The 17,314-nt window shown below is 42.0% G+C and overlaps 1 protein-coding gene across 1 annotated transcript in view; it reads right to left on the bottom strand.

The window, feature by feature from the left end:
- The window catches only part of NOTCH2 (notch receptor 2), a 159,410-nt gene that overhangs the window by 53,957 nt on the left and 88,139 nt on the right, over positions 1 to 17,314 (bottom strand). The window contains exons 6-10 of the mRNA XM_012458827.3: positions 5,063 to 5,296; positions 3,662 to 3,817; positions 3,022 to 3,210; positions 1,994 to 2,107; positions 1,053 to 1,166 (exon numbers count right to left, since the gene is read on the bottom strand). Coding sequence (XP_012314250.2) covers positions 1,053 to 1,166; positions 1,994 to 2,107; positions 3,022 to 3,210; positions 3,662 to 3,817; positions 5,063 to 5,296 — 807 coding nt within the window. The remainder of the gene's footprint in view (positions 1 to 1,052; positions 1,167 to 1,993; positions 2,108 to 3,021; positions 3,211 to 3,661; positions 3,818 to 5,062; positions 5,297 to 17,314) is intronic.

The raw sequence follows: 17,314 nt of genomic DNA, 5'->3' as shown, positions 1-17,314 counted from the left end.
GGCTCCAGGAGGCCTCTCCCCACTTTTATACCTGAGCTAAAGGTTTTTAATCTCTTTGAAACTTATCCTCTACAAGAAGAATCTGGCCAGGGGAAGACAAAATCTGGATTCTCTGACAAGTGGCAACTATTTGCAAAAAGAAAGTGGCTCATCTGAGTTGTCCTAACCTAAGTAGGTCTAATAATTGAAATATTAACTTTTTGTACTAATTTTCACAACTAAATTTGCTTTTCTGTAATCAGAAAGAAAGTATATGCATGACGTCTGTAATCTTTAAGACTCCATTCTCTAAAATAAGATGTCTTAAATTATATAAATAACTTCTTTCTCAAGCAGTCAGATAATAAAGAAGTTCACTTCTAATAATTTCTAGCCTTTCGATATAATACTGGCCTGTGTAAAAGGAAATGTGTAATAGGGAACATCTGGCTTACTGAAATCCAATCCCAAGTGAAAAATGTGATTACAAACCCAGAAATGCACAATATTTCTGCACAGATCATTTTCGACTCTAGTTGCAGAAGTCCACAAAGAGGACCCAAACTTTCCCAGTTAGAGTTCTCTCTCCTGTCATTTACACACTTGACACTCAATATGATTTGGTGTCTTAATGCAGAATACCCCTGCACTTGTTTTACACATTCAGCCTTTAAATTTCTGGGCCTCCTTTCAGTCACTTGCTTTATGAAACACAGAGCCAGGACTCCTGCTGAGAAGCCCCAATGAAAAATAGCTTTCAACTGGAATTCTTCTCTTTCCTAAATGAGTAAATCTAGCCAGCTGGAAACTTACTGCTGCCAAAATCTGTCTCAGAAAGACACGGATACCAAATGGAAATATAAGGGGCCAGACCACTATTGTGGTGGAGGAGGCAGGTACTGTAGAAAAAGAGTGAGAGCAACAAAAACTTTGCTTGAAGAAGCTCTTTCTAAACACAGAGTAGCCCCTGAGAGTGGACTGGCCTCGTGGAGTGGCTAGCAGAGGACAGGGACAATTGCCCTATTTTGTTCAGATAGACCTACCAAGGAGATGAAAAGTGAGAAGAGTCTTACCTGTGGCACACTGGCATTCATAGCCATTGGGGTGATCAATACACTTTGCCCCATTCAGACACGGAGTACTGGAACAGTCATCAATATCAATCTGGCAAACTGGTCCAGTAAAACCTCGAAAAGGGACAGTGATAACATGAGTTAAAGGATTATCTTGCACCTTCCTTCACTATAAGAATGATGTCCAGGGAGGGGTAGGTTCGCTTACTGGCAGGGCTTATGCCAATGGGTCAATAAGCCTATGCTTTATTATTCTCCCCAACAGGTAACTGCAATGACCAGGTGACACTCAGGGAATCAGAGGCACTTGTGGTGTGTCTCCACCACTGCTTCTTCACAGACAGACTTCACTTCTAAATGAAGGAAGCAGGAAGTGAAATTTATAGGTGGAACCCTCCAACAAGTAACTTTAGCTTCAGAGGCAACAGAAACCTTCTCTCTGAAGATACAATGCGGTAAGATACAGTCTATGGAGGACAATTTGGCATATCTTCAAAAATAGCTTGAGGAAAAAAAAAGGAAAGACAGAGAATCTTAGAAAAATTGGCATGTGTTGTCTGTTTCTGAATGCATGGGTGAAATGTCTAAAAATAACAATCTCACAGAGGGCCTTCAAGAATATGACCCATGAGGAAAAAATAAAATCCCGAATAGCCTACAACTAAGGCTTCTATGAGGTATGAGCATTCTGAAATACAGACACAGACCAAGAGGTCATGGGCCATTCAAGAATAGACTTGGACTTCTGACCACAAAGGATTTGTAAGACACAGTACCTAAAACAAATTCTCTATTTCTGTACACACACACTCCTATCACCAAACACTTGGTTTAATGATTTCCTTATGCACAGCCCACACACGTTTTCTCCCTTCTCTCTTCCCTGTTGTCAGTTGGTTTTGTGCTTTAACAGAAGACAGGGGCAGGTGGTGGGCACTTACCAGGAGGACACAGACACTGGAAACGATTGACTTTATCCACACATTGCCCATTGTTCACACAAGGGTTGCTCTGACATTCATTTATTTCCAACTCACAATGCACACCTTTGAAACCTAAACAAAACAGACCACACAAGTGGCTTAAAAAGAGAGAAAGGTGTATTCCAGACAAGAAAGCACAAATTTGCAATGATAAGTACATCTTCTGTGAGTGCACATTTCTTCAAAGAGAAAAGGAACTCTGCCATGGTGAGAAATAGTCACTCCAAGCATCAAGCAGGACAGGGCATACTGTGAGATATCCATGTCACTGTGAAAAGCAGGAAGGGATTACCTCAAAAGACATTGGTGAAAACTAGCATAAAAACAAGGACTGCTCTACATTTTCTGTGACAAATCCATTCTGGACTGTGGAAGGCCCAAAATGTCCCCACTCTATGTTCCTAAAGACAAGCCGAGCTGGAGCTGCTGTTGCCTTCAGGGTGCAGGTCAAGGTCAGGAGTGCCTTCCAGGGCTGGAGTGGCTGGCAGCCTTAATCAGCCAGAGCAGCCAATGTTAGCCATCATTTCAAGGTGGACTTGGCTGTATCCTCTGAGGAATCAAGACATGGTCTCTGCAGAAGAGCACTAGAATACAACTAAACTTATGACTTCCTATATAATTGTGGATAAAATTTATTTCTGTAAATGGAATAGTATGGTATTTATAATTATATTACGGTATCATGAAAGCTTGCTATTTTTCAAAAAACAGAATTTTTTTTGAAAATTTCATTATACGTATGTGGATTTATATATAACAGGCTTGTTTAATTTGGTCTACATAGCTTGATGAACTCTAGCACTGCCTTATTCCTCGAGTAAGGAAAGTTTGCTTGTGAACCCTGGCTTTCTCTAGTCCCCAGTCAGCACAGGAAATTAAATGCTGACAGAGCTCATGAGACTGCAATAGTATACTGAATGCTCTACCAAGAGAAGTTCAGAGCAGTCCCTCCTCTCTAGACCCCACACACTGATGGGTCCATTTACCTGGCATGCACAGACATGTGAAGCCTCCAATCTTATCCAAACAGGTAGCATCATTCTGGCAAGGGTCTGAATGGCACTCATTGATGTCCATCTCACAACGAGGTCCTGCATAACCCTTCAGACACTCACAGTGGAAGCCACCTTCTGTGTTCACACATTTTCCTGCATGCTCGCAAGGATTGCTATTGGCTGAAAAACAAGGAGTACCAATTACCAGGATCAAAGCACTTGAGTTTCCACAAATGTGGATGATAGAAGAGGATCTTATGGTTATAGCATCAGGGCCAGGTCTTTAATAATATCATTCCCAATTTTCTATTTTTTTCTCTTAATTTAAAAAGAAATAAAAGCAGAGTATTCTCAACTGTCATGCATTTCTACTATTGCAGTTTTTGCCCAAACTGTCACTGAGGTAGGGCTTTATGTTAAGAATCAAGTACACACGTTTCATACATTTAATCCCCAGAATGGAATATATGGTTATGGTTATACTGAAAGGTTAGTTGTAAACACTGCGCATGTAGCAAGAGAAATCTGAGGTTTAGGTGTAACTTGCTCCTACAGTAAAATGTGCTTCAGTTTAAACATTTGCTGAGCTCAACAGACACTCCACAGAATAGAAGAAGTTCTGGGTACTCACCCATGGCACACTCATCCACATCTTCTGTGCAGTCAGCCCCTTTGTAGCCTTGTGGGCAGGTGCAAATATACTGCCCATTCAGGGGGTTGGTGTCACACAGTGCCCCCTTGTGGCAAGGATTGCTGATGCATGCGTCATCCAGATGACACAGAAGACCTGTCACAGGGTGGGGCAAAGGAGAACTAAGAGAAAATGTCTCTCACTTGGGGAAGAGCTTTCTCTTTCACCAAGGAGGGAAAACCTCATGATCGGTTCCTCAGAATCCAACATGGAGATTAATAGGCAACTTCTGCTTTGCCTGAACTACCTTGGGGACATGCTTGGTCACCATCAAAGCACCTAGCCGCAACCCTACAGCTCTGGCTCTAAGCCCTCAGCTAGACCTCTCCTCCAGGGCAGAGACATCTACAGGCCAGAAAATAAGAAGAGGGAGACAGGAAAATGGAACCATCTTCCAGATAGTGTGCCAGATTTAGCAAATAAAATAGAGATGTCCAGGTGAATTTTAGATAAACAAGAAATAATTTTTAGTATGTCTCAAATATTCCATACATCCCATATTTTATCTGGAATCCTACTTCCCCAATATTATGCTACCTGATGATCATGGGGCCACATGAACATCATCAGCCTTTACTAGAGTAGCCTTTTAATAGCATCAACATTCCTGATTCAGGTGGCCCTAGGTCTCTGAAGATATTACTAGGCTTCCTGTTTTCTATAGTTCACATGGGAACTGGCTTTTCCAGTCTGCAATTAACTTAAGAACAGGTAACTAAGGCTTCTTCCACAAAGCTGGTGCTAAGGCTTTTGGAAAAGGTATCCATGAAAGAATATTTCAAAACTGCTGGGCAGAAAGTTCTTCCAGCTAAATTAACTTTTCCCATCACCTTCCTCCTTACATTGCTCTCCTTCTCCTAGAACTAATAGCTAGAGCAATGCTAACTTTGTAGCATGTAAAAATCTTCCCTGAGAGGAGTATTTTCATAGACATTGAGGGTTAGAAGGCACTTAAATGTTTCTTTCCTTACAACTTCGAGTAAACAGATTGTTTCTTCATAAAATGAAGCCTGTGGATCCATTTATTAGTCATTTTCTCTTAGTAGCTGAGGGGTTTTTCAGTGTAAGATCTTAAAGACTTCAGCAGATGCTCCAAAGACAATAGTTACTAACTTTCCTTTTTTGGAATGGAAAACTAAAGTATGTAGAGTTGAGAAGAGAGCCTGAAATCCTAAGGAGGAAGACTATCTTCATAGCACTTTGGCTAGCAGATTACATTTCTGGAACAGTCCTGAGTGATATATTCCCACAGATGGTAACTCAAAGAACAGAGCTATTGGGATGAAAGGTATTGCCCCTTGCCCCTTCCCTGTTTCTAGCTCTGTCCTCTGTTAACCTTACCTGCCTTCCCCTCTGGGCACATGCAAGAGAAGGAGGCCACACGGTCAATGCAGGTAGAGCCTGGAGTACAGGAGGCGAAGGCACAGTCATCAATGTTCTCACTGCAGTCATCTCCACTCCAGCCATTGACACATACACAGCCAAAGCCTCCATTGCGGTTGGCACAGGTGCCACCATTCTGACAGGCGTTGGGCTGCAGCAGGCATTCATCCACATCCTCTGTGCAGAACTGTCCTTTTAGGAGAAAATTATCTTTGATTAGGGCTCTTGAGTCTTAAAGGATTAGTACCATACCAGTCCCCACACACTCTTCATCTTCATGTGACCTGTCTGAAATTAAGGCAGGCAGAACTCACAGAAAGCCAGGCCCTCAAATGAATTTTAAGACCACCTTGAGCCATCCAAATGACATTTATTCCAGGTAAATCATTTCCAGATGAATAGAATAGTTACTACCCCTAGAAACTGACAACATGAGGGTTTAGCCAAGCTATCGAAGAGAAGGTAAAACCTATAGGATCCTTGAGTTAACTAATCCCTGGATCAATGAACCTACAAGTTAGAAGAGCAAGGGGAGAAGAATATAAGAGATGAGTAAGAGGGGTTGGGGAGTTTGGGGAGAGACAACTTGGGGAAAAATGCCAGATATAGGTGACAGGGGGATGGAAGCAGCAAACCACCTTGCCATGTATGTACCTATGCAACAATCCTGCATGATCTGCACATGTACCCCAGAACCTAAAGTACAAAAAAAAAAAAAAAAAACACACACACTTGAGAAAAAAAAAAGATGAGTAAGAAAAAAAAAATGAGAAGGAACCCATATATGCCAAACATTAGGGTAACTGTTCTATATCTTGACTGTATCAATGCCAATATCCTCGTTGCAATATGCAACAGTTCTGTAAGATGATGTTACCACTGAGAGACACTTGATAAAGGGTACAAGAAATCTTTCTATATTAATTCTTATAGCTGTGTAAAACTACACATAACTGAAAATAAAAAGTCTAATCTTTGAAAACGTTAGGGCAAGCAACATAGGGTAGGGAGAAGACATGACAGACGTTGAAAAGTTCTGGTAAAGTATGGATGTGAAGGGCAAGGCCAAGAATAATGAGATTGGAGCAAGCTGTTTTCAGCCTGACGCACCCATACTGAAAGGATGAGGATTTGTGGAAGAAGACAAGGAAAGCCAGCCCAATGTAATAGGAGATGGAAAAAGGACTGGTACGCACTGCCTGAAAAAGAGCAAACTAAAGGAAGCTAAACATGACCCCACATCTGGCTAGGTTGCAGGCCACTACTGTAGCAACAATGGGGACTAAGGCAAAGTCTCCCAGGTCCTTTAACAAAGAATGAGAGAATGTCTTCAACTTACAACCAAGGAATCTGTGATTAACAAAAGCAGGATGGGGCCAGACCATATGAGCTATAAAACAAATTGATGATTGATTTTGTTTGAAGTCTTTTAAAAACAGTTTAGAGAACTATCAAAGGAATGAAAATTTAAATCATCTGAATTCTCTAAAACACGACAAGTTGTTGAAAATCAAAAAAATGTCAATGTGTCCTTCATTATTCTTTTGTAAATAAAACTCAACAAATAATTTTAAAAGGCACTCTGATGAAGAGGTCTCTTAATAAAAAAAGAACACAGTATTTGTGCTTAGAAAATGCCAAGACTATCTCTAGATCCAGAATACCTAACAATTTGGTTGGTTCGTGTATCTACAGAAGGCCTCTTAGCCATCACTGCTTGCAGATGCGAGCTGTGTCTGACCTAACCTAACTGCCTGCCTGTTCTTTATTCCTAACATTGACTTCCATTACTATAGAAACAATATCACTCTCTCACACTTATTTGGTTGCGCATCTGTCCCCTCTACTTGGTCGCAGTTTAGAGGGTCTGTATTCCCAGCCAAGAGCCACCTGTCGAGGATGGCAGGATGGGTATGTGGATGTCTCCAGAACTCTGTGCTCAGCATAATCCTTCCATGCTCCTCTCCTCACTCCAGCCATATCAGCAACCATGTCTCTACATGATCAAACACTCCTGACCACAGCTGACTGACCCAAGATGGGCATCTGATCCAAGCTGCGTCACTGTATCTCTTCCAAATCATTGCAACCACTTTGCCACATAGACCAAAAAGATGAGGAGGCTGGTCTGCAGAGAACATGATAAGGGTGAATCAGAAGTGCACAGAAAGCCAGGAACAGTGGCTCACCCCTGTAAACACAATATTTTCAGAGGCCAAGGCAGGAAGATTACTTGAGCCCACAAGTTAGAGACCAGCCTGCAGGCACTACTCTCGGCAGGCTGAAGTGGGAGAATCACTGGAGCATAATAATGCCACTGCACCCCAGCCTGAACAACACAGCAAGACCCTGTCTCAAAAAAAGAAAAATAGAAAAGATGCACACAAAGAGAACAAACCATGGTGGTATTCAAGTTGTTGGTTCCAATTGTTCCTGAAGCCCAACTACTAGTAAGCCTACTCAGTGGCATAGACATTCTGAGAGATGCCTCTTGCAACAGGTCTTCCTGAATTGAGATGGATTCCGTCAACTGCAACCCAAAGTATTAACCAATACAGAAAAAGTGAGTGAGGGATGAGGAAGTGAATGGGGCAGGTAATGAGGGTAAAAAGAAAAGAAGGAAGGGAGAAGATGAATAAGAATGTAAGAACACTTAAAATGAATGAGGTTGTGAGTGAGAGAGTGAGTGAAAGGAGGGAGGGAGGGAGGAAGGGAGGGAGTACATGAGACAGTAAATGATGGAGGGAGGTGAGGGGGGAGGGAGGGAGGAAAGGGGAGAGAGAGGGAGTAAGTGAATGAGTAAGTGAGTGAGTCAAGGAATCAGAGAGTGAAGGAGGGAGGGAGTGAAGTCACTGGCAATCATCTCCCTCAGGGCAGATGATGTCATTTATTACAGAAACTTTGCTGTCTTATAGTGCTAGCAGAAATGGTACCTCAAAGTAATGACACCTGTGTTATTAGGATGCAGGTGGGATTGAGAAATGAAAACATGACCAAGAAGTAGGTGAAGAGCTACTGCAACATGAAAATTGCCGAGTCTTGTCTATTATATTTATGCTAACTCAAATATCTACACTGTCCACTAACCAAACTGACTTGCTGAATGTGAGCAATGTAGATGTCATTTTTCTTTTTTTTTTTTTTTTTTTTTTTTTGAGACGGAGTTTCGCTCTTGATACCCAGGCTGGAGCGCAATGGCGCGATCTCGGCTCACCGCAATCTCCGCCTCCTGGGTTCAGGCAATTCTCCTGCCTCAGCCTCCTGAGTAGCTGGGATTACAGGCACGCGCCACCGTGCCCAGCTAATTTTTTTGTATTAGTAGAGACGGGGTTTCACCATGTTGACCAGGATGGTCTCGATCTCTTGACTTCGTGATCCACCCGCCTCGGCCTCCCAAAGTGCTGGGATTACAGGCTTGAGCCACCGCGCCCGGCCTGTCATTTTTCTTTATTGAGGCTTTGTGATAATTTTGGGTACTATAAGACACAGTATGTTTAAAACTATTTTGTATACATTTTTATGCACTGTAATAGACACTGAAATAATGTAGCAAGACAAACCAGGTAAATAAAACCATGCCTGGAAAGGAAATATGGCAATCTTGGGAAAGGAAGGCAATAGCCATTGACCGTCTACTGGGAAGCAAGCACTGTGCTCGGGGTGCTCATAAAAATTATCTCATTTATATCTGAGGAAGCAGTCTCAGAGAGGTAAAATAATTTGCCTGTGTAAGGAAGTGAGTGAAGGACAGCCGAGATTTGAACTGGGGCTGTCTTCCTCTAGAATTCTTAACAACAGCCTGAGGTGTGAAGCTGACAGCCATCTCCATGTCTTGGGCTTGCCTACCACGGGCACAGAGGCATGGGGAAGTGGACGGGATGGAGGAGGTGAAGACTCAAATCATGACTTAAACAATTGGGTAATGGAAACACTTGTGACTGCAAACTCCCATCTAAAAGGGAAATGTATTTTTAGGCAGAGTCCACCAGTTTTTGAATTAGACTGAATTTGGAGATTAACTGCCTTCACTCAACACCTTTGCACCACGTAACTGTTCGATAGTGCTTGTCAGGGAAAGGAAATGTAGAGATCCAAGAAGATACTGGCTTATAAGTAAATATCTACTGGATGTATCATAATTCTGTAAGGTTCAGGCACATTTCTTCAGATTCACATTCCCTTCTAGTCACTTTTCTGCCAGATTATTCTCTCCCTATTAAAATTATATCAACCAGTTCTATAATTCAGAATAGGAAAAACAGTAACCAGGGTGACCGTAACACTTGCTTATTCTAAAATTCCCAGTGGAACATCTGCTACGATACAACTTTCTTCATGTCACCACCCTCCTGGCACAGGAGAAAATAAACGCAGAAGCCTAAAAATAAAAAACTTCAGGCTCAGGAAGGAAAAAAAACCAAAACCTTCCGAAGTTCACACAGCTGGTGAGTGAGAGTGCTTCACTGAAACCTAGATCAGTCTGACTGCAAATCTGATGCTCTTTGACTGCAGCAGAGTTCAGTACTCAGTCCTGGATGTGATCAACACAATCTACACACTAGGTCCCTGACCCCAGGGTCTCACAGCACCCTGAGAAGTCCTGGCTGCACAAGACCATTAAGGAACATTCGTATTAGAGAGGAATAAAGGCAGAAGGTCACTAGATACTAGAATGGGTAAAGTTCTTGGCGATCACCTAGAGGTCTTAAGTACAAGCTCTAAGGTCATTGAGCTTATCCCACTACTCCATGGCAAGAAGGCACCAGCCTGGGCTGGCAGTAGAATATTTACAGAGACATACAGGATTAAGTCTTAAAGATATTAAAATAACTGGAGTATATTCTCTGGCTAGGGTTTTAAAAGAAGAAAAAGCTGGAGGTCACTGATGCTTTGAATTTGAGTATGAATTTGGAACTTGATACAACAAGTAAAGGAGGATGAGGAAAGACATGATTAATACTGCGTTTGAAGGTAAGTTGGCCAATAGAATTTAGAAGGAATTAAAAGCAAATGACTTTATGTTAGTAGGGAAAGGAGGAGAGAGCACTAAGTTATAGGCTACCTAGCAAATAAAAGCCTTTGGTGAAACAGGGGAGCTGTATTGTTTCCATGTCCTACCAAGCTACTAAATCTTCAATACAAACAAGTGTCAGCATGTTTCATCACCTGTGTCAACACACAAACTTTGCTGGTGAACTCCCAAAATGTTGCACAAAGCTCAGTTAGGCAAGTTTTCAAGGGTGATAATTATCCTGTCCAGTAATATCCACCTGCCAGATATTGCAGGCTACTGTCATTTTTTTAACATCAGCACTGAGGCAGTGGGCTAGTTAGGCTCTTTTCATTGCCCATGGGCAAGAGAGAAAGAAAATAACTTGTTTTTAGAAACTACCCTCTCTACTACCACAATGACTCTGGAGTAATCTGAAATGAAATATCAAAATAGCATATCCTTGGCTGATACCTTAAACACTGAGTGCCACCTGTACCTACTGACAATTTTCTGGTAGATCACTATTGCCTCATAAATATACTCAAATCTACACCTCTCCTTTGTACAGTTTATGCTAACAGCAATGACATTTGTTGATTCCTCAAACATTAAGTTCTTTCCTGCCTTGGTGCCTCTGCATCAGCTGCTCCATCCACCTGAAACATTTTTTCCCTCCTTATTCATAAGGCTAGGTACCTGTCTTAGCAGTAGAGTAGGTCTCCATTGCGCATCTCCTCATGATTCTTCACCACTGCATCACTCCATTCGATCCACTCTGGCATGTATCACAAGCTGTGAGTTTTCATTCACTCTTTACAATCTCTTCCCCCATTTTGCTATAAGCTCCAGGAGGGCGGGACTGTGTCTGCCATTCACCTCGGTATCCATGGCAGCCACTGTACTAGGCACTTGGGGTCCGTGGTGGAACTAACCTTGGACAGCAACCAATGTAACATGCTCATTTTACAGAAGAGGAAACTAGGACCTGGCACGTATAGCAACTTGTCCAACGTTGCACAGTTAGTTGGCAAAAGAATTAGAAGTGAAAATAGTTCAGTGATGAAAAAGCTGTTGGGGTGTGAGATTGCTGCAGATCAAGTTAGTTTTCAAAATGAAGAAGGCCAATCTGAGCTAACTGTTGAGGAATGTGGGGAAAGAGGAAGGAGCTCACAGTGCTACTAGTGAAGATGACACGGCACTACCAACCCAGCATTAGCAAAGTCCGTATCCTGTTTTGGCTTTGCAGGAGGAGGGTCACCTCCATGCTGATCTTTTCTTGTTGCTCCATCCTCTGGCTTCAGGATGAACAAGGAAGATTATGGGCACAGCCTGTGGCAGTTACTGTAACAGGGTGAACCTAAAAGGTCTGTGCTGAAATAGAAACCATGGCCTGGGCCTCATCAGCACCAGGCTCCAAGTGAGCCAAGACCACGAAATAGTCACCATCTATGAGCTGTAACCTGCGGGACACAAGCAGCTCATTACGGTTCTCTCAAGGCAAGGGCCCCACCCACAAACCACTGATCTGACTTGGAGCTACAAGTGATGGGAGAAAACACAGTGGGGGATGACAGAAAGAAAGGAAAGGAAAGAAGAGAAAGGAATTGAAGAAAGAAAGGTTGCTGAGCCTCAGCTCTCACCCTTCCCAGTCATCTCTCAACTGTGAAGTCTGTGGGAAAAAGTTGGATCACATCACTGGTCCAGTTAAGGGTCAACTCTCATGGCAACAACAATCCCCACAAAAGGAACAAATAAAAAATGAGCTTGGCTGGCCCTTGCCCTGACCCTGCTACCTTCTCCTCTATGGCTGAGTCAAGAGAGCTCTGTCTCCAATATGCCCTGCCAACCAGCAGTCACCCGAGACCCTGAGTGCTGGAGTTTCATGTATTTCTGTTTCAGAGCAGATCATTCTTGTGATCTCTATCCTACAAAACCTCTGCTCTATACACAGGAGACTTTCTATTACGCTGCTGAAGTAGGAGCTGAAGAACAAAGAACGAGCTTGCGACGTGTCCCATCACCTGCTGGGAGTAAAGTTGGGTGAAGCATTCTGTATAAACACTGCAGTCCACAGGGCCTGCCTACTGAGAGAATGGTCTGGGAGCACAGATGTGGCTAAGGGGATAAAATAGTTGTGGAAAGGACACACATACAGAAGAAATGCAAGAAATTCCTCCACTGATTCTAGACACCAGCATCTTTCTCAGGACTTCTCAAAGGCCTGTCCCTGCATCATGACCAGCGTCTCTTCTAAAGAGCTGCCAGGATGATCTTCACATGTAAAGTGGACGGTGCTGCTCGCCTCTTCAAATCCTTTGATGAATTACTTTGCATTTAGGATAAAAGTGTAACACCTCCCTGTGCTTTCTGCCTATGTCTCTAGACCCTAACCATGAAATACCACCAGCTCCAGCCACTGCGCTTTTTTCATTCCTCAGAATCATCACATTCTTTCCCTCCTCAGTGGCTAGCACATGTGATTCCTCGTGCCTGGAATATGCTTATCCTCACCCTCCCGGAACTCCTACTCATTGTCTCATGGAAAACGTCACCTTCTCAAAGAGACTTTACCTGCCTGTCACCAAACACAATGAGTTCTGCCCATTCATATGCTCCCAGACACATTCTATGTTTCCTGCAAGGCAGTTAGCACAGTTCAGAATTTTACAAAGTACACTGTCTGTCTATGCCTGTGTTTCTCACTAGGCTGTCAATGCCACAAAGAAATGGGGGGTAGCTGTTTACCTCATCGCTGAATCTCCAGCATTCAACACAGTGCCGAGCTTAAAGAAATATTCGTTAAATGAATGTTTATCTGCTTCAAGTTCTCTTACCTGAGTTATCCTAATCCCAAAATCATCATCGTCTTTCAATGCACCTCTCTCTTAGCAACAAAGAGTGTCTTTATACTGTTCTTACCCAAAGTGTCCACCACCCTTGTCTACACCACCAGTTCACACACAAACCCCTCATCCCAGTCCCCTTCTTGTGTCACTAAACTCCATCTCTTTTGTACCACACCCAGCTTCACCTTGCCTTTGACCACTAATCCTTCAACTACGCCTCAAGGGCAACTCTACATTAAGGTGCACAACTTCCTTCTTCGACTGAAACCTGAGTTTTCCCTAAAGGCACCAGCCCAGTCAGCCCTCTGCTGCAGAGCTCCCTCAGTCCTCCTCTTTCAAACACTGTAACGGACAGGAAACTAGGGGAGAAGGGCGGGTTTTCTCTGTATTCCTCGGCTGCCATGGATACCAAGGTGAATGGCAGACACAGTCCCGCCCTCCTGGAGCTTATAGCAAAATGGGGGAAGAGATTGTAAAGAGTGAATGAAAACTCACAGCTTGTGATACATGCCAGAGTGGATCGAATGGAGTGATGCAGTGGTGAAGAATCATGAGGAAAAGTTCTTACTTTTCTCAACAGTAAAAACATACGTACTGAGTTATTTCTAGGTTCTAGATATGATACATGCTTTACACTGATTGTCAAATATAGTCTTCACATATAATTAGTTTTACAGATTTAGTGCAAACTTGGTACACACTGAAGAAAAATACTAAAGTATCTTAGAAAGGTAAGAAGAACTGTGAATTTGGAGATACGAGGTTGGGCTGGGAACAACTGGAAGATTTAATGCTGTAATTCACTCATTTGTTTATCTAAAATATATATATATACACACACACACATAAAATATGCGAGGTTCTGACTCTACACACTGGGATTATAATAGAGAACAAAACAGCCATGGCTTCTGCCTGCATAACTTACAAATCGCAGATTTATAACCAAACAAACAATGAGACAGTGATAGATGCTTTCATAGATACCTATTGCATTGGGAGTACAAAGTAGGCAGAATAGAGAGAAATTAGAGAATGAAACCTTTAAGACAAAGCCTGGGAGGACTGTGCCAGGTTGTGTAAGAGGGAAGAAGTGTATGAGGGGTGTGTAGAGAAAGGGTGGAGTGCTGAGTATTTCAGGTAGAAAGAAGCATAGGTTTGAGCTGAAGAAAGAGCATGGCTAATTTGAGACAATGAAAAAAAATTCTTGTGGTTGAATTATAAGGAATGCATTAAGGGAGTGCAGAGAGGTGTGGCTGGAGAGGGAGTTACATGCACAGCCTTGGGACTCAATCCAAAGACAAGGAGGACCCACTGAAGTGTTTCCAGCAAAGAAATGACTCGATGCAATGTGTATTTTAGAAAGTCCATTCCACTGCAGTGAGGAGAATGGACTGAACTCCACCTCACCCCTCCAAGTCAACAAAAACTTCAACCACTGCAGATACAGGCTCCTGTGGCCACTACAGCAACAAGAAATACTATAGTGCATCTGGGGCAGGTTCCGGATGCACCAGAAAGAATCCAGGCTCAGCCACTGTGTGGATTGCCATGGAGACTGGGCCAGTGCTGGGCATTCATAAAGCTGACCCCACTACAGAGAAGAAAGTGGTGCCGAACTTTGCCTCTTGCTAGAAGGCCCCACTCTCCGGCTTTCCCCACTTCCTTAGGGTGCTGGGTTTTTGAGCCAGTCTACCTAAAAGAGCCCCTCACTGCACCAGGAGGAAAAACCAGTTGCAGCCAGGTTGAGAGTGAGGGGATCCAAAGAGCACCCACCTCCCTGTATATGAGCAGGCAGTTACTCTCCTCAGAATGAGTAAAATGGAAAAAAAAAACTAACATGGCACCTATTAAAAGATTCTACAACATAAAACATGGAGAATGTAACCCTTAAGATGTTGATGAAAAGCATACTGGGGAAATTATTCACTTCCAGGAGCTAATACATTTTAGAAAGAACTGGTTCTATATGCTTAAGACATTTAGACATATTCTACAAAGAAATAAAAAATAATATAGGACATCAATCTCTGATGAAAGGGGCTAAGAGGCAGGCAGGAGAATCTATAAAGGACTGAATTGGCAATGAAGAAATATAAGTCAATGTTACAAAGAAGAACCTTAAGAGAGCTCTCACAGAACACAAAACAAAAACTGAACAGATTAAATTACCAAGAGAGATTTTAGCTTTGCAGAAAAAAGAATGAAGACCTGCTGCAAAGATAATAGGTTTTCCTGAGAACTCTACAACAAATGAAAAAAAGAGCAGGGAGCCCAGTGTTACTTATGAAAAAGAAGAAACACTCAACTGACATTGTATTTCCCTATAATAGTCACTGGAAGACACAAAGGAACAATGTCTAAGAACTTGATGAGAATTAATTCATGACCCAAGAATTTGACATCTAGCCAAGATACAACTTGTGTATTAAGGCAACTAAATCAAAAGAGACATTTTGAGTAACCAAATGGCTCCAACATATAAAGTCTCTGAAATAAAATTATTCAAAGATACTTATTTAGCTAAAATGTTAATGAAAATAAGGAACTCAGAAATAAAAATGTTGTGACATAATTGTACTGGTAGTCAACAAAAAACAAGCAGCACATACAATTAAGTTGAAAATATTATAAATTGGGTTATAAACTGTAAATATCAGAAATAATTTTCAAGAATACACAAATGTTTATAAACTTGATAATAATATAAATATTGAAACCCAGATTATTTATACAAAATCTAGGGAGTGAATGAAAGATATGAGAACTAAAAGTATGTTAATCGTCATCTTCAAGAGAAACACATCAATAAATACACTCTAATTTCTGACGTTAAAAGTAGATAGATGAATTGAAGTCCTTTTAAAAATTTTTTTAAAAGACATAGGATAATATAAATTATCACACCACAGTCTCCTGTTCTCATGGACCAATTTCCCCTTCCTAGAATGACAAGCACATGGCTTATGTTCTCACTCTCTCCTCTCCTGTCTCCCATGAAATCAACATCTGGGTTGAGGACCAGTAAAGTCATCTGAGTCAATAGTTCTTACTTTTCTCAACTTTATAGACCTCCATATCCACTCCATATCACAAGAACGCTCAGATTCTGTACCCCGTTATCAGACACTCACTGTTCTCCTAAAATCTCCAACTTGATACTTCTACTCTCTGACTATAACTTCCCCATCTTCTTCTTTTCATATTTCCAGGAGACATCTTACCTAATTTATTCCCTACTAAAACCTGTAAGAGTAAACCTCTCCCAATAATCCACTTCATTAGCCAAAGCCCTTTGAGCTGCCTTAGCTCTCAGTGTAGCCAAAGCTCTATGGTCAATGAGATGAATAAAGTTTCTACCTCCTATAGCCCTGCCTGTCTCTCTCTCTCTTTCTCTTCCTTTTTAGTTGTGCAAAATCTTACATAGTGATCTAAAGCCATTTCTTCCCTTCCCCCTTCCCCAAGCCTATGTTTTTCTTTAACTTCCTGCAATTCAGTTTCTTTCTCTTGATTATATTAAAACTGTATTTCAGAAGATTTCTAATAACTCAAATATTCTGATGAACATTTTGCAGTTACCATTCATATCTGAGTCTCCTGGTTGTGACTTATTAATAACCATGGTTTGTTAAAATCAGTCCTTGGATTGTCAAAATAAGTAAGAGCAGTTTCCTGCCTTGCAGAGGCTGATAGTCTCTGAGCACATAGCCCAGTGAGAGTAGTAAAATATCACAGGAGCTACCTCAGAGGCGTGTAGAGTTGAGTTCCGGGCAAGCTTCTAAGGCTGCACCCTTTGACTCAAGGATGTATGGTTGAGCTCCTTCCCACCCCTCAAACCTCCCCTTTGCTCGCTTTTCTTCTTTGGATCCCCTTCCTCATCCATTTTCTGAAGCGTGGACATTACTCATACTTCAGGTCCAAATCCTCTGTTCTTATCACTCGGTCCATTTTCCCTCACAGACTTGACACATTCCATGGTAACCAAAAAGAGACTACAAATCTGAGTCTCTCACCCCTGCCTGTATTCTGAGCTCCCGTTTTTCATTGGAAAACTCATCTCTAACTTACCATCGTCTCCACCCTATTTCTCCAACTCTGTCAATAGTTCCCACTTTCTCCCATTACTCAGACTCAAAACAGAAGTTCACTCTTCTCAGTCAGCTCCTTCCTTACCCCACCAAGTACTCAGATGCTTCCTAATTCCTACCCTTGTTCTTCCAAATTCTAGTGTGGTTATGTGCGGACTTTCTTATTTCTTCCTAGTCAATTTTGCCACTCTTAAAATAGAAATTGTTTTCTTTGTGTCTCTTACAGTATCTAGCATAATATACTCTGTGCAGTAGTTGTTCAAAAAATATCTGTAAACATCTA

Source organism: Aotus nancymaae, unplaced genomic scaffold, assembly GCF_030222135.1.
Source record: "Aotus nancymaae isolate 86718 unplaced genomic scaffold, 86718_ANA_hifiasm-v0.15.2.pri h1tg000007l, whole genome shotgun sequence".
Classification (NCBI taxonomy): Eukaryota; Metazoa; Chordata; class Mammalia; order Primates; family Aotidae; genus Aotus; species Aotus nancymaae.
Note: the sequence above shows the minus strand (reverse complement) of the source record. Positions and strands in the feature narration are given on the sequence as shown.